The sequence below is a fragment of the Ailuropoda melanoleuca genome, chromosome 2 (genome assembly GCF_002007445.2).
Source record: "Ailuropoda melanoleuca isolate Jingjing chromosome 2, ASM200744v2, whole genome shotgun sequence".
NCBI classification, from domain to species: Eukaryota; Metazoa; Chordata; class Mammalia; order Carnivora; family Ursidae; genus Ailuropoda; species Ailuropoda melanoleuca.
This window is the reverse complement of record NC_048219.1, coordinates 85,552,360-85,573,612: the sequence shown is the minus strand read 5'-3', so window position 1 is coordinate 85,573,612 and position 21,253 is coordinate 85,552,360. Positions and strand designations below refer to the sequence as shown.

At 40.7% G+C, this 21,253-nt stretch overlaps 1 protein-coding gene across 1 annotated transcript in view; it reads left to right on the top strand.

Annotated features, from left to right (window-relative positions):
* The window catches only part of NOTCH2 (notch receptor 2), a 168,785-nt gene that overhangs the window by 106,489 nt on the left and 41,043 nt on the right, over nucleotides 1–21,253 (top strand). Inside the window, exons 6-12 of the mRNA XM_034654188.1 lie at nucleotides 6,937–7,170; nucleotides 8,494–8,649; nucleotides 9,122–9,310; nucleotides 10,261–10,374; nucleotides 11,201–11,314; nucleotides 13,000–13,233; nucleotides 16,886–16,996. Of these exons, the coding sequence (XP_034510079.1) occupies nucleotides 6,937–7,170; nucleotides 8,494–8,649; nucleotides 9,122–9,310; nucleotides 10,261–10,374; nucleotides 11,201–11,314; nucleotides 13,000–13,233; nucleotides 16,886–16,996 (1,152 nt within the window). The remainder of the gene's footprint in view (nucleotides 1–6,936; nucleotides 7,171–8,493; nucleotides 8,650–9,121; nucleotides 9,311–10,260; nucleotides 10,375–11,200; nucleotides 11,315–12,999; nucleotides 13,234–16,885; nucleotides 16,997–21,253) is intronic.

Below are 21,253 nucleotides of genomic sequence, written 5' to 3'. Positions count from 1 at the left end.
GAACACAGACATAAATCATACAACTATCTGTAAAATTTTGAACTGTAATAAATGCCTTCAGGAAAAGTAGAGGTTATTAGGACAGCATATTAATAGGCAGAATTGAGTTGGGGGTAGGCATGTGATGTCTCTTTGAGAAGCTGGTATTTCAGCTGTGGACAGGGAGTAAGAATTAGTTAGGAAAGAGTGGAGATAAGAGTGTTCCAGACACAGGGAACAGCATGTACAAAGACCCTGAGTGTGTGTGTGTGTGGGGGAAGGTTACGATCATTTTGAGAAATGAAAAAAAAGCCAGAGTGGCTAGAGCTAGTGGTGTTTCCAAAGGAAAGACTAGAGAGATTGGCAGAAAACATGGATAGGATTTAGAATTTCATCCTAACTCTGGAGTTATCAAACCCTTTGTCATCAAAAGGTTTGATCAGGCATGTGGCACGATCTACTGTATAGAGATCATTCTGGTGATTCTTTAGGAAATATATTGGTCAGGATACAGGGAAAACAGACTTTAGAAGAGTCATAGAAAAGATGATGGTGTCTAGGTTTGGGGGGGCATTCATTGAGATTCTTGCATTTATCCATATGTTTACCCCCTACTCCTGCATTATCCCCTTAGCCACTTGCATACCCTCCAGGCCTCTTATACACATTTGTGTGCTTGCGCGTTAGTGCCACATTTCCTTATTGGGCAGACCCTATAGACTCCAGTGTTTATACAAAATGTTTCAACCAATCTAGACCCAGGAGGGGTAGGATAGTCAAGCTTGTGTTCTGTTCTTTCACTTCAGCAGTGGAATAGAACATCTGTGTAGAGAGAAGGTAGGGCAGAGGTTAGAACAGTGCTCTGCTATAATATGGAAAGATGGAACTCCACACTCAGGAGCTTGGGTGGTTGCTGGCTGGAAGGAGATATTGGAGCCTGAATTCTCTTGACTTAACCATAGAAGAGGAGGTAGTGGGGTCAGGGCAAGGGTCAGCCAAGCTCATTTATTATATGTTCCTCAGGTGCTGATTGTTGTTGCAATGAGAGTTGACCCTTAACAGGGCCATTGATGTGATAAAAGTTTTTCCCACACACTTCACAGTTGAGAGATGACTAGGAAGGGTAAGGACTTTATCCTAAAGTGCTAAGGCTCAGTGATCATTTCTTTTCTTTTTTTCCCCTCCTCTCACTTCCCGGTCACTTTTTACTCCAAGTCAGATTGATGGTTTGTTTGTGGTACCTTGAGAGAGCCATAATGAACTGTTTGTATCCCAGTGTGTTGCAGCTCATAAATGATATCTGTTTAGTGGTCCACGGCTCACTGGGCTAGAGTTTGAGGCTAATGAAGCCTAGGTCATGGTTTCCATTTCAGTACAGTTCTCTTGGGTTCACTCTGTTCTATTTACTGCCAGAGGCTATGCCCATAATCTTACGCATTCATCCTTTGGTTTTTAAGACCATAGAACGAGGCAGTAAGAAAAGATCAACATGAAAGTGACCTACTCCTACAAAACTAACACAGCATATTCATTTTTCTGTTGGTGGGTTATTAGTGTTGTCTTCATTAGTAACACTGCCGAAGCATCTTGCTCTTCCCCTTGTCTCTCAACAGCCAGGTCAGCGTCCCTTTCCTTATTTAGAAGACTAACTTGATCTGCTATGACCTCACACCCGCAACATCCTTTTTAGCACTTAATGATTTCCATTTTTAATTTTGTCTATTTCTAACATTCTTCCAGCTAGCTGTACAAATGTGGACAAGTCACTACACGTCTCTGGTCATAGTTTCCTCATCTGTAGAGTGAGCATGTTAGATTAAATCTAAGATCTATTATAGTCTATTTCACCACTGACGCCAAGTCCTAATAAAGTGCCAGATATGTAAACTGAGGTGAATGGCAGACACGGTTCCTATCCTCAAGGAGCTTGTAGTCTAACAGGGACAGGGACTATACATAATAAATAAGTAAATATAAAAATAAATAAATATAAAAGTACAACTTTTGATGTTGGCAGGATGGATTGAATGGAATAGGTGCAATGGTGGAGAAAATTGGGGAGATGTGAATTTGAAGATCTAGTTAAGTTAGAAGTCAAAGGATGAGAAGTTACTAGCGGTATAAATAAGAGGGGGAGGAATATTTGAGGCAGAGAGACTAGGATATGCAGAGGTTCTGAGGTAAGTAAGAACTTAATGTTTAAGGAACCAACAGTAAGTCACTGTGTCTGGAGTAAAATATATGAAGGGAAGATATGGATTTGAGGGTATTTAAGAGGCAAAAGTGATCAGCCAGAAAATTATCAGGAGCTATGGGTGGCTCCAGGTATTTAAGGTATTAGGTAAGGTTGGTAGTGTGACACTTCATACCAAGTTAGCCCAGACTCACGGTGGCAATAGAGAAAGTAGTTGCTAAAAACAAGTTATTTCTTTTCTCCTTTGCTGATAGGAAATGGGGAGGGCCTAATAGCCCACTGTCTTAGTGTCAACATTAAATGGCAGTAGCCTGCAATATCTGGCAGGTGGAAATTACTAAGAGGGATAATTGATGCCCTTAAAAACTTGCCTAACTGAACTTTGTGCAACATGTTTTGGGAGTTCACTAGCAAAGTTTGTATGTTGACACAGGTGATATCCATGCTGAGACTTGTTTGGGTGGAAGATTTAGTAGCTTGGTAGGGCACGGATACAACACCGCTCTCCCTTTTTACCAGATGCATTTATATGCTAGGTAGCTCATAACTTAGTTCTTTCTCCTTCTCTCTCTACCAACAGAGAGCCATCTGCTTTTAGTCCCTCCTATATTCTACTGGCAGACTAATCTCCAAATGCAGTTTTGATCATGTTTTCCCCCATCCATGAGCCTGTGATAGCTCCCCTTTACTTGTATCATGTTCAGAATTCATACTAGAATTCAAAGCCTTCAATGATCTCCAGCCTTTTCTCCTTTTAAACCCCAGCCAGAGAATACCCTTCAGTAATTTGGATGTCTTCAGGACCTAGCCCTACCACCCTCAGTGAGCCTTCTCCCTCCAGCCCGGATTTACGCTTTCTTGTCATAGAGTAGTGGGAACAGCCCCTCCGGATGATCGCCATAAACTCTATTTCAATAGTTAGTGATCTTCTGCCTTTATTCATTTGTTCCAAGGGTGTTCTTTAATTGTTGCATGCTTCTATGCTTTCTCGGTGTGCTTTAAGACCCTAGGAGCAGGGACCTATTCTGCAGATCTTGTTGATCAAAACCAAGGCTTGGAAACTTAACACTGCTGCAGTGAGAAGGGCAGTAGATTTGGAGTCAGACTGATCTGGGTTTGAATGGCAGTGCTCTCACTAGTTTATCACCTTGGGAAGGCTACTTTACCTTTCCAGCCCTTATGTTTCTTATTCTTAGTCTTCTGCATTGATTTCTTCCTGTGCTGAGAAGTGGTGGCATGAAGGAAGTGCAGTATCTTAGCAGACATTCCACTGGGATTTTTGAAGCAAACACTTATAGTAGCCACCCAGGTTACAATTTTCCTCATTCTGGTTGTTAGAATTGGAATGAAGAGAAAAAAAAAATTCTGGCAGAAATGAGCCTGGGAGGGAATATTTTTCTGGAGAAATGTGCCTGAATCTTAGAGAAAAAATGATCCATTTTGTAGAAAATAATTTATGAGCTAGTGTGCTTTTGGCTCTCTAGATTTGATTTCTCTAACAAACAGTATCTAACAGATACACAGTTGTCAGGTGTTCTAATCTTCAACAACAATCTTCATTCAAAAAATTGTGAACTGTACGTACTTTTGATTTTTGGATAGTAATTTTGAGTCCTAAGTTTTTCCAGTAATCTGATCACGTGAGTAATGATTTTAATCCTCCCCTTCCTCCTTCATCCTCTCTACTTCCTTAGGCCTTTGTGCACTTGGGAAACTGAGGCACACAAAGATGGTTTTGATGTAGTCAGACTCATACCTCAAGTCTTTGTTTAGAGTTTTATTTTTTTAAGATTTTATTTATTTATTTTTCAAAGAGAGCGAGAGCACAAGCAGAGGAAGAAGCAGGCTCCCTGCTAAGCAAGGAGCCTGACTCGGGGCGCCATCCCAGGACCCTGGGATCATGACCTGAGCTGAAGGCAGACTCTTAACCAACTGAGCCACCCAGGCGTCCCTTTGTTAAGAGTTTTAGGGGCAGGCAGCTCTGGTTTAAACCCCACTTCTGCACTTCCTGCCTCCTGCTAGGCAGGTTATTTTACCTCTCTGAGCTTATTTCCTCAACTATAAATGAGTTAAATTTTGTGACAGCTTAAGCACAATGCCTGGTTCATAGCAGACAAGCAATGACTCTTGGTTTCCTTTCCCAAGGGTGCCAAATTTCCATTCCAAGCATTGTTTTATTTACCTAGTCTGTCTTACTGCAATATTTAAGTGTCTGGATATTATATTGCATAAGAAATATATATGAGATATTTTTAAACACACAGTGTCTTAGAATTATCACAGAGCCAGTCAAAAAGAAAAATAACATCAAAATTGCTCACAGTCAGCAAGTAAGTTTGGTTTGAGGGTAGCATAGATATTTGAGTTAGCCTAAGTGTAAGAGACAAGGCTCTCAGTAATTTCCAGGTTACAGCCACTCTTCCCCTACTTCTTAGTCATGTTTTCATTTCTAAATCCCACCTGTACCCTAATTACACATCTGTCTTTACTCTGAGGTAGCATTTCTGCCAGGATAGTAAGGGAGAAAAGCTTTCTGTAATAAATGACATCATCTGCCCTGGGGGAAATGATTGCCAATGTATGTACTCACTCACTCACTCACTCATTCAGTCTTTATTAGTTAATACTATGGGTTGCAGTTGACAGAGACCCATCTGAAATATTGGATACCTGTTGGAAGGGCCATCTCTCATTAGGAGCAGTTAGGCTTCAGGAAAAGCTGGAACCAGTAAGTTGAATGCCGCCATGATTCTGCTTTTCTCTTCTCTGCATTTCTGATTTCACTGTTATCACTTTGTCTGTCACCAGCCACTTTATCCTTTTGGTCCATGTGTCAAAGAGTCCCTAATCCAAAAATTTAGAAAAGGGACACAGTGATATAGCTTGTATCAGATGCCCATCCTGGGTCAGTCAGCTAGAGTAGGAGGGCATGATCATGTAAAGACATGGTGGCTCAGGGTGCCTGGGTGGCTCAGCTGTTAAGCATCTGCCTTCTGCTCAGGGCATGATCCCAGCGTTCTGAGATTGAGCCCTGCATCGGGCTCCCTGCTCAGCGGGAAGCCTGCTTCTCCCTCTCCCACTCCTCCTGCTTGTGTTCCCTCTCTCGCTGCCTCTCTTTCTGTCAAATAAATAGATAAAATCTTTAGGAAAAAAAAAGACATGGTGGGTCCTTCGAGAATTATGTGTAAAAAAAATAATTATATGGTTGAAGTGGGGTGAGGAGAAGCACACAGAAGGAGGGTGATGAGTACAGAGTTCCAGAGATGCCCACACACCCATCCTGCCATCCTAGGCAGTGGGATCTTAGGTTAAGAATACGAAAAAATATTCCTGAACTGAGCTTGCTTGTAGCCAAGTGATGGGAGATGGATGTGTAATGAAATAAGTACAATAGAGTGCTCCCAGTTCTGTGTAATGGATATATATGTAGATAAGGGTAAAGAATAGATGGTCAGTTAGGTGAGATCAGACACAACTAACCTCTGTTATTATGAAGGCTACACAGCTGGGTACATTGAAGCCCTTCTGAAAATACTTGAGCCCCTTGAATTATTGTTCAATAATGCTGTGGCATTTTCAGAGTATAAACATCATGTGCTTTTTCATTAAGAGGCTCTCAGAATGCCTTTTTTAATTATTCATTGAGTTCTTTAACAAAGATAGACTTAAAGGACACCTTGAGGTTTTTTGCATTTTAGCCACTTGTCCTGTTGTGTTTTAGAGAATTCAGATGATCTGAGTATGAGTTCCCTTTGGTAGCTCATTAAACCGGTAGTAATAAGGACAATTCATCAACTTGTTTTATAACTTGGGTGGTCTGGCACTAAAATGCTTGTTAATCACAGATGCCTTGCTTATAAGTTGAAGATACACTTTTGTTCCTTGTGACGGAGCCTGAGAGCCTTTGCCATAGCCCCCCATCCTTGGCTATTGTAGTGACCTGCATTATATCCATAAGTGGTCTTGTGTATCATCCTTCAGTTTGCTCTTTTTCAGGCAGATCAAACTGATCCTTTTTGTATCTTCTATTGCACTGAGTCAACTTTCTGCATCTAACTCCACAAATCCACATCTTTGAAGGTTGGGTGCCTCAGGCTATGCAGTTTGCTCCAGTTTCATCATTTTGGTATTGCCCTTCAGCTCTGCAGTTTACCAAGGCTTTTCATTGTCCTTCATCTCTTCTCGCTACCTGCACTTACCCTTTTATTTTTTAATTTAACTTTTTATTTTGAGATAATTATAGTTTCACACGCAGTTGTAAGAATTAATACAGAGAAATACCCTATACCAAGTCTCCCCCAATGGTAACGTTGTCTTGCAAAACTGTTGTACAGTTCATAACCAGGATGTTAACATTGATACAGTCAGGATATAGAACAACTGCCCTGACATTTTGACCTTTGGGTTCCTTCTCATCATTCTGTTTCTTACTCATCTCATACACTCTCTTCCGTTGCTCTTCTCACTTACGTATTCATTGTCCCAGGGATTTAACTGAGTCAAGGATGCTACAAGACTTATCTTTTCTTTGATAGGTTGAGTTAATTTTCATGTATTTCTAGGAATAGCAGTTTCCATTGCCTGGATTAAATATCATGTGGATGGTTCATGATAGCCTTAAGATTCATGTGAAGACCTGGTCTGCTGGGAGATCTGTTTGCCTTAATTTCAGGCAGGTCACATGAGGGTGAAGAATGTGTGGGTATGGTACTAATCCTTTGAGACTTAAGAGCCCTAATCAAAGGCACTTTTTTCCCCCAAAGGACAGTTCTGCACAGAGGATGTGGATGAGTGTCTGCTGCAACCTAATGCTTGTCAGAATGGGGGCACCTGTACCAACCGCAATGGGGGCTATGGCTGTGTATGTGTTAATGGCTGGAGTGGAGATGACTGCAGTGAGAACATTGATGACTGTGCCTTCGCCTCCTGCACTCCAGGCTCCACCTGCATTGACCGTGTGGCCTCCTTCTCTTGCATGTGCCCAGAAGGAAAGGCAGGTAAGGCCAGCAGGGCAGAACTGGAGTTCAGGGACTGGGCCAGAGAGCATTCGGGATCTCATTCATTCCCTGAGTTGTGTCCTTTTAATTAGCATCTGTAGGAACGTGTTACTCAAGACTGTTCTGGAAATATAATTGCTAGCCAAAGTACTATGAATTAAGTCTTCTTCTTTAGGACTTTTGGCTCTCATCTCAAGTCTGTATACCTCAGTTTTTCATCCCCCCAAAAGTGAAAGTAACTATTGCCTTGGGAGCATCTGTTGACCTCAAGATTTTAGGCGAAAAACACCTCAGAAATTAAGATTAATTTCTCGAAAATTAAGACAAAATTACTAATAAATGGATTTAGAGACTTCATTTTGAGAAGAGACCTTTTACTCAGAAGGAGTTGGGAGGAGAGAAGTATTTGAATGCATTCCAGCTCTCAGTGTCTATGAAAATATTCCTCTAAGGGAGGAATTTTACTAACTGCAAAGTTAACATTGCTCTAGCCTCTCAAGTTAACAGCTCCCGGTCCTAGGAGTAGAGAGCAGTGAAAGGAGGAATATGAAGGAAGAAGATAGCTTAACTGAGAGAACTTTGTGCCCAGCACTTTTGAAGTGTTCGTATATCTATGCCTTTCCAAAAGCCCCACCTCCAGCTTTGTAAGAAGCTTTGGTTACCTGTTCTTAAGCTAATTGCAGACTGGAAAATCCAGTTCCCATGTGAACTACACAGAACGTGGGGCCTAGTAATACCTTCAGAGTCCTGAGGGCACTTGAGCCAGGAATGTTGACACTGTTTAAAAGGCTGCCCTAGTACAGGCTGATGATATTCAGCTGTTTTTTTCCTTCTGAGGCTAGTGAAATACCGGTGGCCCTTGATCATCAGGTAGCATTATTTGGGGAAAGTATGTTGCTAAGTAAGATCTAAGGTGCATGCAATATTTGGAATATATGGCAAAAAATTATTTGTTTATTTGAAATTCAAATTGAACTGGGCATCCTCTATTTTTATTTGCTAATTCTGGCAGCACTATCAGAAGGATATCTTCATCGTCTTACCGTCTCACTTTATGGCCTGTAGATGACTAGACCCTTGAGGAGAGGTCTTGCTGAGAGCTCAGGGTCAGAGCACCAGGGTTGTCTGCAGAAGCTCTTTGCTTGCTGTTAGTTGCAGCACATCCCTAAGATGTAGGATTAGGTAAAGGGGAAGTTGCCTGTAAATCTCCATATTGGATTTTGGTGAGGTGACTATAAGGTTTTCCCTCCTCCATGAAAGAGAAAATTCTTCCTCAAGTAAGAGACAGTTTCTCTTCATTCTCCTTGCTCCACCCTATGACAGGTCTCTTATGTCATCTGGATGATGCATGCATCAGCAATCCTTGCCACAAGGGGGCACTGTGTGATACCAACCCCCTGAATGGGCAGTATATTTGCACCTGCCCCCAAGGCTACAAAGGGGCTGACTGTACAGAAGATGTGGATGAGTGTGCCATGGGTGAGTATGTGGAACCTTTCCTATTCCTCATGGTGTCTGTCGAGCTCAGCAAGCATTCAGACAGAAGCAAAACCTCAGATCTCTCCTGTTACATGTCCACTGTTGATGACTTCTCAGTGTAAACATATATTCTCTTTTGAGAATTGAATATGTGGAAGGTCTGTACCTGCTTCTTAGTAGAAAGCCCTACTTTGGTGACAGTTTGGGGAAACGAACAGCAGAGATGCAAAAGAGTTGAGATTGCCCTAGTCTGTCTTTCCTTTTCTTTCCCTTGCCCTTTCTTTTCCCTTTCCCCTACCCTTTCCTTTCCTTTCTTTCCTTGTTTTTTAAGGAAGAAAATTAGAAATCAAGAACCTGATTATTAAAGGCTTGGCTCTTAGGCCGTAATAATCAGACCTACTTCTGTAATCCACATTTGTGGAAACTCCATCAAAGTACTTTGATCCCAATAATTGGTGCTTGTATTTTCCAGCCAATAGCAATCCTTGTGAGCACGCAGGAAAATGTGTGAACACAGATGGTGCCTTCCACTGTGAATGTCTGAAGGGCTATGCAGGGCCTCGTTGTGAGATGGACATCAATGAGTGCCATTCCGACCCCTGCCAGAACGATGCAACCTGTCTGGATAAGATTGGAGGCTTCACATGTCTGTGCATGCCAGGTACATGGGCCCATCAGTGTGTGGGGTCTAGACAAAAGGCACTGCCCTGCACTTTTCAGTATAGGGTGGCAATTCCATGAACTCTGTCAGCATTTAATTCCCAATAATGACAGGGTTCCCAGCCAAGGGAACCTTTAAGGAGTACTGCAGTGCTAGAATTCTTAGAGCTCTGGAGACCAAGTTAAACAAGTCCATATGTCAGCATCACTACATGTAAGAGAAAAATTCAGAAGTGATTGTTTTTATGCAAGTATTATTTGATTTAATAAAGGATTTACCCTAAGAATCCTTTAAATAGCAAGCTTTTCTGATCTCTTGATATATTATAAATATCATACTATTCCATTTATAGAAATTATTTTACCCATAATCGTATAGGAACTTGCCATCTGTTCATAGTGATGTGCATATAATTAGTTGTATTCTGGAGTTCTTCTGCAGAAACCATTTCTTGGATCCTTAGAGAGCTCAGGTAAATCTAGTTTAAAGTGACATACGACAGTAGTTCCTTTGCCAGATTAAGGCTGCTAGCCGCTGTAGCATTGGGAGGCCCTCCTGACCTTAACTTGTACCCTGAGAGCAACAGCATCTCCAGCTCAGCTGGTCTTTGGGAACATTAACTAGGGACCCTGTGGGCCTGGTACTGCTCTGAAAGTGAAACAGGGACTGGTCAGAGAACGTGGGACAGTCTTTGCTGGCATGCTATGTTTTGCCAGTGTCTTTGGAAGTAACCTCCTCTCCCTCTTCACAGTGACATGGCTATCTTGCTGTATTCTCCTCTCTTGCTGATACTTGCAGGGACTATTTCCCATCATGGCAGAGTCCCCTTTGACTTCTGCAGAAATGTTCATGCTCATAGAGGATATAGTCATCTCTGCAATTTTGTGCTTTCTTGGCTAGAGTATGCCTTTCTCTCTTTCTAAGCCACTTGTGTGGTCCAATTTGTTCAGGTTTCAAAGGTGTGCATTGTGAATTGGAGATAAACGAATGTCAGAGCAACCCTTGTGTGAACAATGGTCAGTGTGTGGATAAAGTCAATCGCTTCCAGTGTCTGTGTCCGCCTGGTAAGTGCCCACCACCTGCCCCTGTTTTCTTTGAAAGCACAAAGCTGGCTGACCACAGGGAAGGGAGGAGGAGAGAATGTGTGTGGGCTGTACATGAGGAAGTCATTAAAGTGAGCACTTCAGGATAGGAGTGTGTACAGAAATGGGGAGTTTGTTTCAGCTAGTGTATCATCCAAATCCTTTGTGACCAGAAGTCCAAGTCTATTCTGAATGGCCCATGACCTCTCTGTCTGTGTATATATTTCAGAAAGGTCATACCTCACAGAAGCCTTAGTTGTAGGCTGTTCAGGGTTCTCCGCCCCCCCGGGTCATATTCTTGAAGCCCCTCTGTGAGATTTTTATTTTTAGATATTTCACCCTGGGTCCAGAAACAGGCAACACAAGTCAGTTTTTTCCAAAGAACACTCTGTGTCTCCTTTTGCTCCCCAAAGCTATTCTTGAAGACATGCCAGATTTTCTGGCACAGACTATAGTCTCTCATGTTGTTTCTTCAGAGAGGTTCCAGTTCCTCTGAAGCTGTACTCACTTGTTTGAGGGCTCCGTATATAACTATTTAGTCCCTACTTCAACTAGAAGTGAAATCTGCACTAGGAAGAAGCAGAAGTGGAGACACACCCAGTTGCCTCTGATGCCCTGAGCTTCACCCAATTATCCTAGTTACCTGTTGGGGAGAATAATTTTATATTTGCTGAGCCATTGTTTTAAGCCCTGCTGGTAACTTAGCCCAACCTTTCTTGGGCATCTTTCTCATGGGATATCATAGGTAGACCTTAGATAGACACACATAGGATAGCCTTTTGACTTGTGTCATCACTGTCCTTTTAAGGTTTCACTGGGCCAGTTTGCCAGATTGATATTGATGACTGTTCCAGTACTCCATGTCTGAATGGGGCAAAGTGTATTGATCACCCGAATGGCTATGAATGCCAGTGTGCCACAGGTAAGATTGTTCTCACTTTTCATCCCCCCGATAGGTCCATTTGAACAAAATAGGAGACTGTCCTCTTCTAGCTGTCCTACCAAGCCAGTCCACTAATGGGCTGCTCTGTGTTTAGAGAGAGCTGCTTCTAGCGTATTTTTTGCTGCTCTCCCTGTTTCCTACTACAACACCTGCCTCCTTCTCCACCACAATAGTGGCCTGGCTTGGACATTTCCATTTGGTGTCCGTGTCTTTCTGTGACAGATTTTGGCAGTGGTGAGTTTCCAGCTGGCTTGACTTACTCCTTTGGGAAAGGGAAGAATTCCAGCTGAAAGCTATTTTTCACTGGGGCTTCTCAGCAGGAGGCCTGTCTCTGTGTTTCTTGGGGCAAGTGATTGAACAAAGGCCCAGAAACCTAAGGGCCATTGTGTGCAAGTGCAGAGGTTTTCTGCATAAAACACTGCTCAGGCCCTGAGAGTCAGGTGTGTATCTGAACGGGAGAGAGAGCTCTGTCTGGGAAAGTTTAGGTCCTCTTTCCTGACTTCTGCTACTACAGTGACTAAAAAATCTGTTTACAAATAGTCTACATTTCTGATATGTGGCCACATTTTTCATTTGGGAGTGGATTTGGATAAGCCCAATGTCCCTTGTTACACATTTGCTTCTGCACAGACCAGTATTATAGAGAAAGACTAAAAATTTTTAGAAAAGATGATTTCCTAATTTGTTTTTTGTATGACCACTTAAGGGAGAAAGAAGTTGTGGATATAACTTAAGACCTTTTTCTTATTTTAGAAGATGGATTCTTAAAGGATTTTAAACATCATGTGCATGATTTTTTTCTGATGACAGAAAAGGGAACTAAGTCACAAAAATAAACACAGAGAATGAGTGTTTTGGTAGTACTGGAACATTACCATTTACTGCGCCTCCTTAGATTAGGTCCTGTCAGATGAACCACTTAACTGCTTTCTCTTTTCATGAACTGTTGTCCTTGGTTGGAGAAGTTCCAGGTTTTGTCCTCCTCTGGCCAGATTATCCTCGTAGAGAATAACCTTCACTGGAGAGAGTTTAAAAACCTTGAATTCATGTTTAAAAAAGAAGAGAGCCCCTCTTCCTTTAAAATCCTTTAAAAGAATGGATTGAATGAAGGAGGCTTTATTTGCCTCTTTTTCTTTTAAATGCTCACAAATTTTCATTCATTTTATTTAACAAGTATTTATTAAAAACTTAGTATATGAGCAAAGTACTCTGGGAGGGTTTGAGAGGGATTAAGAAAAGTTCTCTGTCCTCTAAGGTCAGAATTGGGGAGATAAGGTACAGGTAACCATTAATACTATATCTGTATGTTGGTTTTGGGAAGAAAGGAATATAGAGGTAAATATATAATGGAAAAATCTTGAGAACTATTCCCCGTTGAGGCTCAGCATGAAATGAAGATGCAGTTAGAGTATCTCTGCAGTGAAACCATTGGTCATTTAAAAAAGGTATTTGAATTCTACAAATCATTTGAAAAACTTTATTTTAAGCACCACTCTAAGCTTGCCTTATAAATCAGGCAAATAGTTGGCTTCAGCTGCTCATTGTACACAGCATGAACTGTTCAGGACATGAGGTCTGTAGAATAAGTGGATGCGGCCACACTTATGTGCAGGTGTGGAGTGTCTGACATGGTTTTAAGCTTCCTTGGTAAAATTCCTTCCCAGGATTCACTGGTGTGTTGTGTGAGGAGAACATCGACAACTGTGACCCTGATCCTTGCCACCACGGCCAGTGTCAGGATGGGATTGATTCCTACACCTGCATCTGCAACCCAGGGTACATGGGTGCCATCTGCAGTGACCAGATAGATGAGTGTTACAGCAGCCCCTGCCTGAATGACGGCCGCTGCATCGACCTGGTGAATGGCTACCAGTGCAATTGCCAGCCCGGCACGTCAGGTAAGCTGCTCTGACTGTGTCTCCTCTGGGCTCTCACTGTACCCCCCCCAGACAGTGTACACACATGTCTCTGGCTGTCATGGCATAGTCTCAGATAACTGAGAAATAATCCTGATTCTGAGATGCACAGCCAGAGCTAGAGCCAGAAACATCTCAGACGCAGATGTCTCTAGCCACTGGAGAAATTGGAGGCAATACCTTTGCAAAACTGATGATTTTGGGTGTGTGTTTTTCATTAAGAGGAGACATACCATTTCAAAAAATTGAAATTATTATTTAAAACTGGAAATCCTGTTGGCTTTGTGGCTTGATTTGATTGCCTTTTTTCTTTAGCCTCCACCACACTCAGATTAATGAAGCTGGCCCTTTCCCTTCTCTCTCCCTCCTGTCCTTCCAGTTGTTTTTCTCTATTTCAGAGTCCAGTATCTTTAATGTGACAGTTTTCTTCCACCATGTGCCTCTGGTGGGTCTTTGGCATTTGGGGGGATTCTCAGGGAGTGGGGAGACTTCACAGCACCTCCCACTCGTAAATTAGAATGCAGAGCCACCATTTCCCTCCCCGAGTTCATTGCTGTTTCCCTATGCTGGTTGAGAGACTGCTTGTTAGTTGGGAGGGCATGCTGCTCCTTACTGGGGGAGTGTTGAATTATTTTCTCAGGCAGCAGCATTTCACAGGTTTCACTGGAGTCTGTTTTACTTATTCGAGGAATAATTATGGTCACAACTGTGGTTAATGGACAGAGAAGTAAGTACTATGTCTCAGATCAAAGAAAATGTATTAGTGGAAGATTAACTAGTGTGTGCCTTTGTTAGAAGGGAACCCGCCAATACAAGGGAGTGATTTATTGAGAACTCATTCTTGATTTAAGGAAAATGGCCTATGTAGGGGGCAAAGGTGGGGGAGGTGGTTAACTGCCCTCATTTTATTTTGTTATTTCCAAATCCATTTCTTCAAACTTGTCAAAGGCCCTGGTCTTCATCCAGGACCTCGTACATGCCAAGTTTGAAAACAAAGTCCTTTTTGAGTTGCTCAAGCATACGAAAAACATCCCATGCCTTCGCAGTTGAAAATGCCTTCCCCCTCCCCACGTTTAGATAACTCACTAAAAGGGCTGAATAGATCTTTGTGAAACCTTCCAAAAGCAATTTGCTTCCGGGCTGGTCCCCAGACATGAGAAATTGCAGTACGAAAAGAAATTTGAGAGATTTACAAGCGATTGAAAGGATGCCTTTAGAATAGTGGGGCTGTTTTAGGCTTTGCTATCATCCCCATTATAGCAAATGTACTGGAAACCTGGGTGAGTGGTGGGTTGGCAAGCACTTTGTTTTCTCTGGGATTATATCTTTATGCCAGGATGTGTCAGGTGTATTCCCTGGGGAGGACAGAGAAGACAAGGTGTAAGTAGCTGTCACTGAGAAATGCAAGAAGTAAATATGAGTGGTGTGCAGGCAGCGTAGAATGAAGGCCCAGAATCTCTCAGAAAACTGCGAAATCCCTTCCTGTGGCTGTTGGGAGAATTAAAGCAAAAAGATGCAGGCATCATGAAAAATCTTGGTCTGTGATGGGTGGAGAAAGCCCTGATATGTACTAGGGACCTGGATAAACGGGTCTATTTAGTTAGTCATTATGAGTAGACTCTTGAGTTCTAGAGGAAGAATCCATGACCCATTCATAACATGGTCCTGAGTTGGTAGGTTGGGGTTTGGATGAGTATAGACAGAAGGGATGCTTTACAATGTGCTGGTTATAATTGTGGTTTCTCACTTACTGGGTACTTAAAGTGAGATACACTGCCTAGAATGACATCTGAAGCTTCTTTCACCTGTGGTCTTATGATGGGAAACTGTTCTCAGTAAGTTTCTTTAGGTTTTAAATCACAGAAACCAACTTGACTAGTTTAAAGACTCTTTAGCAAACAAGCGAACAATAACTACAAAACAGACCAAGAATTTAGTGAAAGCACACAGAAGTATCTTACAGATTCCAAGTGAGAATCGATCAGTAAGGCTTTGCAGAAATTAGCAGGAAGCAGAGCAATTTGTAGACCATAGGTCCCACAGTTCATAATCCAGTGTTCAATGAGAAAATCTCATTGTCCCATCTTGGGCAGGGTGTCTGCTCTTGCTTGAATAAATATAGCTTCCTGTGGCCTGCCATGGTCAATTTTGGGTAATTGGGGGTTATCAGCCAATGGCTAGACACTTCTCCTAAAAGTGTGCACTTGTATACAAGGAATATGGAAACTCTTGCCTCATTTGTGGCTAGTGAGGCAGCATGACCTCATTAATCACAGAGTGACCAGTATGGCGTGGCAAAGAGTGTAGAATCCAAAGTGCCTGGCTCACATCCTGGCTGTGCTGGCGTAATTGTGCAAGTGCATGATAAAATGGGTGTAACGCAACTTGATATGCCACTTGAGTGAGAAGACTAAAGAAAAGTTATGTAAAGTGGGAGGCAGAGTACTTGCACATAATAATGGCTCAGTAAATTTTTAATGTAGTTATTAATAAATATTAATACAAAGTGTGAGTAAACCAAAATGTTCACATTTTTTCATGGAAATTTTGTTAGTTTATATCCTTTTTACCAGACTTCATTTTTAGATTTTTAGACTACCAAGGCATTTTTCTATGAATGGGAAATAAAGCATCACTAAATTCATGTTAAGTAAATGACAAAATACCATGAGAATTTTTAGAAAATGATGGTAAAAATTATGATTGGTATATCCCTACTGTTTAGTTACCCATATCTACAATTAAGCCTTTCTTAATATAGCCAAACTCTACCATTCATCTGGGGAATGGGCCAGAAGGGAGGCAGCACAGCCCCAGAGGAAGATACCAGACCCTTTAAGATATATCCTTATGTCCATAATAGTGACAGTTTCAAGCTTCTGGCAGTGGATACAAGTTCCAAAATTCTAGTTTTCATGCAAAAGCTTAAATCTTATTTTTGGAACACAGTACTGCCAGTTGTTTTCCTTGAAATGACAGGTTTACTTCTTTCACTTAATGTTTGCTAAATACTTAGGTCTGAATAGCCCTGGTTCCCCTGTCAGTTGTTCTCTCGATTACAATGGGATTCCATGAAAAAAGCATGTTCAGTGCAGAGCTCAGACAGTCAAACAACTGCTTTTCCTGGAAGCAACTGTATACTTTGGCATGCTGCAGAATTACTTTATTTCCCATTTCATTACACAGCACAGTGGATGTATATTCAAGGGTTAAGATATAATAAAAATATAGTTAATAATTTTGACTTCTTCACCAAAGTCATTCTTAAGTGAGACTGTCTTTTTGTTTGGTTTAACTTGTGAGTGCATGGAGGTTAAGAATATAATGACCACTAAGTAGTACCATTTGGCACCACTACCTTGATTCTTGCTAGCATGCCAGCAATCACCCTCATTGCTTTTGCACCATGAGTGCAGATGCCAACACACTGGAACAGTGAGATAGTGGCTTAATATGATTCATAAAATAGTTTTGACCTCATAATCCCTCTGACGGGGTCTGGAGGACTACACTTTGGAGAGCTGATGCTTTACTCTATCCAGGGTTGTCTGGATGCTCTTTAGATTTCTCAACACCTAGTATCTCACACTATTTTTGTGGTAATGCTGGTTTCTTTTTGCTTTTATCTTTGCAGGTGTTAATTGTGAAATCAATTTTGATGACTGTGCAAGTAACCCTTGTGTCCATGGAGTCTGTATGGATGGCATTAATCGTTACAGTTGTGTCTGCTCACCGGGATTCACAGGTAACAAACATCTTTTTTGTCGGGAGGTCCCAGCCCCATTGGGAAAGGGGCATCTAAAGGAAAATCACTTTTCAAATGTTTCCTATTTCTTTATCTCTTGGAAGGTAGAAGTTTGTATCTGTACTTCTCTGGCCCAGTTTTCTACTTTCAGGCCTTCCCCAAACTGTAACATGAAGCTTTTCATTAGTTAGAGTTTTTAGGCCACATGTTGTAGCTACCTGAAAAGCATTTCTAATCAGACCAGAGTTTCTGTCACTGTGCTTGAGTTATAAAACATCTAATGCCGCCTTTAATTTGCTACATTTAGTAGTGAATGCCTTCCATAAAAGTATAGCCAAGATAAAATTCTCTGAAGAAACTAAATGCCTTTTTCTGAGTATTTCCTCTTGTGGGAGATTGTTAGATGAGGCCAGAACTTGGGAGGACCAAGCTAACTTGGCTGGCGCAAGGGAGATCTTTTCTCACTAGGAGAAAGAAAGTAAATGGCTAAAATAAAATTGGTTGTAATTATTGTAAGTAGCTAGAACATTTACACACACATGCTTGTGTACACACACACCAACATAAATCTTCTCTCCCTTGTTAATAAGATTGCCTTTATCTTTTACCCTCCTGATCAAAAACTGGTAGGGGCCACTGAGAAATCTGAGGCACCTTACTGACACAGCTGTTTGTTAATGGCACCATCAGAGGGCATATATGATGCCTATCCTGTTCTTTCTAGACGGTGCCACACGCAAGCAGGCACTTAACATAATAATGTTACCATTTAATAAATACCATGTGGTCATTTGCAACCAGTGTGAGAAATTTCCCTCAGAGCTTTTTAAGCGATGATGTCAAAAGGCATTCAGGGCCAAGTAAAGTGAATGTCTGCCTCTTGCTTGCCGGGAACTTACTTTCCTGTATATTTCACAATCCTCTCTCCTGCTTGGTATGATTGTGGATGCAAGGGAGTAATGTTTGTGGCCCACACGGGTCACTGTGATCTCTGCTCAGTGGAAGAGCACTCAGAGACAGGCAGGATGAAAGCTGTCCTATCTAGTGCCCAGCACTGCTCATAGTAGCCAGCTGTACTTCTGGGTCCTGGAACTTGTTACTCCAAGATAAAGTGACAGCGAATTAAATACACAAAAATTCCTGCCAGATAGGATAATAGATGCATTTTTGTTAAATAGATAATAAGAGAATAGCTACCATTTATTAAGAGCTTATTTTGAGCTAGGTGGTAGGTGCCTAATCTCATTTAATTATCACAGTCATTATCATTCCTATGGTATTGATGAGAAACCCAGAGCTTAGAGAGGTTAAGTAACATTACAGGTGTGCTGTGGCCAGGGTTCCAGTCCAGTGGTCCTAATCTAGAGCCCATGCCCATTCTCATCTCACCAGACAGCCTAAGTGGGTGCCTGTTCTGGCTTTAGATACATGAACCTTGCACTGGGCTTTTTTTTTTTTTTTTTTGAAATGCCAGTAAATCATATTCTCTCTCTTTTTAACATTCAGCAAACCAAGGAGGTCAAGAAGGGAGGACATAGGCTAAAAATATTCTAAAATAAACCTAAGGTGTAGCATGAAATTACATAACCAAGAACTGGAATGTTTTGGTTACTGGGTGGTACTCTGTTCTTGGAACGATTTTCTATGTCTATTTTTTTTTCGTTGTTTTTTTTTTTTTTTTCATTTTTTGTTTTTTTAATCAGCCGCCGAAAATACCACAGACAACTCTGGTATTATATATACATGACCCTAAATGTGAGGTGTTTTGTCCTTTCTTTTGTTTTATTTTAACACTACTACTTTTTTTTTTTTTTTAACAATTCTCATGACAGCTTTGACAGATGTAAATGAGTTTTTCTTTTTAAGGCTTAATTCTGTATTCTCCTCAGACCTCTTTATACTTACTGATTGACTGGGAAATGTAAGAAATCAAATGACACTTCTCCAAGCTACTTTTCAGTTTTACAAACTATTTTTTTTTTCAGTTTTGCCTTCATATCTCTTATTTTGCTGGCTTCTCATAGTAGTCCATAAAAGCAGATAGGTTGAATAAGAAACCAAAAGAACAGGCAACAAAAACTAAAGTAAACAGGTGGGGCTACTTATACTAAAGTGCTTCTGCACAGCAAGGAACAATAACTTGAAAAGGCAGCCTATAGGATGGGATAAAATATTTATAAACAATATATCTGAAAAGGGGTTAATAATATCTAAAATGTATAAAGAGCTCATAAAAGCCAATAGTAAAGAAGCAAGTAATCCAATTTAAAAACAGGCAAGAAGCAAGAAAAAAAATTTGGAACTATGTATGGCGATGGATGTTAACTAGACTTACTATGGTGATCATTTTGCAGTATATACAAATATCAAATCATTCTGTTGCACACCATAACTAATATGTTATATGTCACTTATAGCTCAATTTTTAAAAAACACATTAGGCAGAAGTAGCTAAACACAATTTTAGAAACTATTTTTGGAAAATTCCCAGTAATTTCCAGATAGAGGATACCTGAAGTATCTACTGTAATTTTCAGAGCTACATGATTTAACCACAGACTGATTGTATTTTTAAGCTGTAAATCATTATTTGTATTTAGAAACCCAGTATCATCTGAAACAGGTGAAGTTTTGAAAGCTTCACTATCTACCAAAACCTAGTAGTTTTCAAAAAGCATTTGAAAGGCTAATCATGAGTAACAGATCTACCAAGGTAGCTAATCCTCATTATAATATCATTATAAAACTATATAAAATCACCAAAGTACAATAAGAAAACGTATATATGAGTTTTATAATCTCTTCTCTCTCTAAATCTCTTAGTTTCTAATCAGTAGTAGAGTGTCTAATTTATATATACAAATATATAAATTTGTAATTTATAAACATTTAACATGCAATTGGTTTTTGGTTCTTTGACCCTTAGTGCACCTAATAATTCCATATCCCGAACAGGCACACTGCTAAGAACAAGGCATCTTGCAATAATACTGAAATCAATTTGTATTACTTAGCCATAAAAAGGAATAAAATCTTGCTATTTGAGACAATATGGGTGGACCTTTAGGGGTTTATGCTAAGTGAAATAAGTCAGTCAGAGAAAGACAAATACTCTATGGTATCACTTGTATGCAGAATACGAAAATGCCAAATGCATAAAAATAGAGTAGAATGGTGGCTAGCAGGGGTTGGGCTAATTGGGGAGATGTATTTAAGAGTACAGACTTGAAACTAGTAGATAAATAAGGTCTGGAGACTATCACAGCACAGTGATTATAGTCAGCACTACTGTATAATAAACTTCAGAGTTGCTAAGAGAGTAAGTCTTAATTCCCACCACAAAAAAGAAATGATAATTATGTGACATAATAGAGGTATTAGCTAACATTAAAGTGATAATCTATTGCAATATATAAATGTATCAAATCAGTATGCCCTATACCTTTTTAAAAAAGATTTTATTTATTTATTTATTTATTTATTTATTTGAGAAAGAGAGAGCATCACCTGGGAGGAGGGGCAGAGGGAGAGGGAGAAGCAGACTCCTTGCTCGGCCAACGTGGGGTTCTATCTCAGGACTCTGGGATCGTGACCTGAGCCAAAGGCAGACACTTAACTGACTGAGCCATCCAGGCACCCCAGTATGTCGTTTGTATACTTTAAACTTATATGGTGTTATACATCAATTATATCTCAAAAAAATCTCAAAATATTAACAAGACAAAACACACAAAGTAGATAAGGAAGTTTTTCTATCCCCATTTAACAAGTAAGACAACTGAGGGATAGAGCTTGATGCGTCCATGCAATGTATACAAATATATTTTATATGTGTCAAGTCGCACAGCTAGACTGTGATTTCCCAGAAGACAGAAACCTCCCTAATCATCTTTTTAGCCAATGTCTAAAACATCTTTTTAGCCAGTGTCTAAGCCAATGTTTAGCTAATGTGTAGCATGGAGAAACACTCAATACATATTTCTGAGTGAATGACTAGAACTCACATATGGGACTTCTAACATCCAACTCCTGTCTCTCAAGTGGACTATACCATGCTTTTGCTCATTAAACACTAATTTTTTGAGTACCTGCAAGGGAGAAACATTGGTTAACTTCTCATTCGGTAGTTCCTGAGCCCAATAAGATGCATAGCGCTGTGCTGGGCATTTCTGATGCTGGGTGGAAGCTCCTTAAGGGTGGGACCTTCATAGTGAAGCAGTGGTCAGTCCATATGGTAGACTGCACAAGGAGGCATTT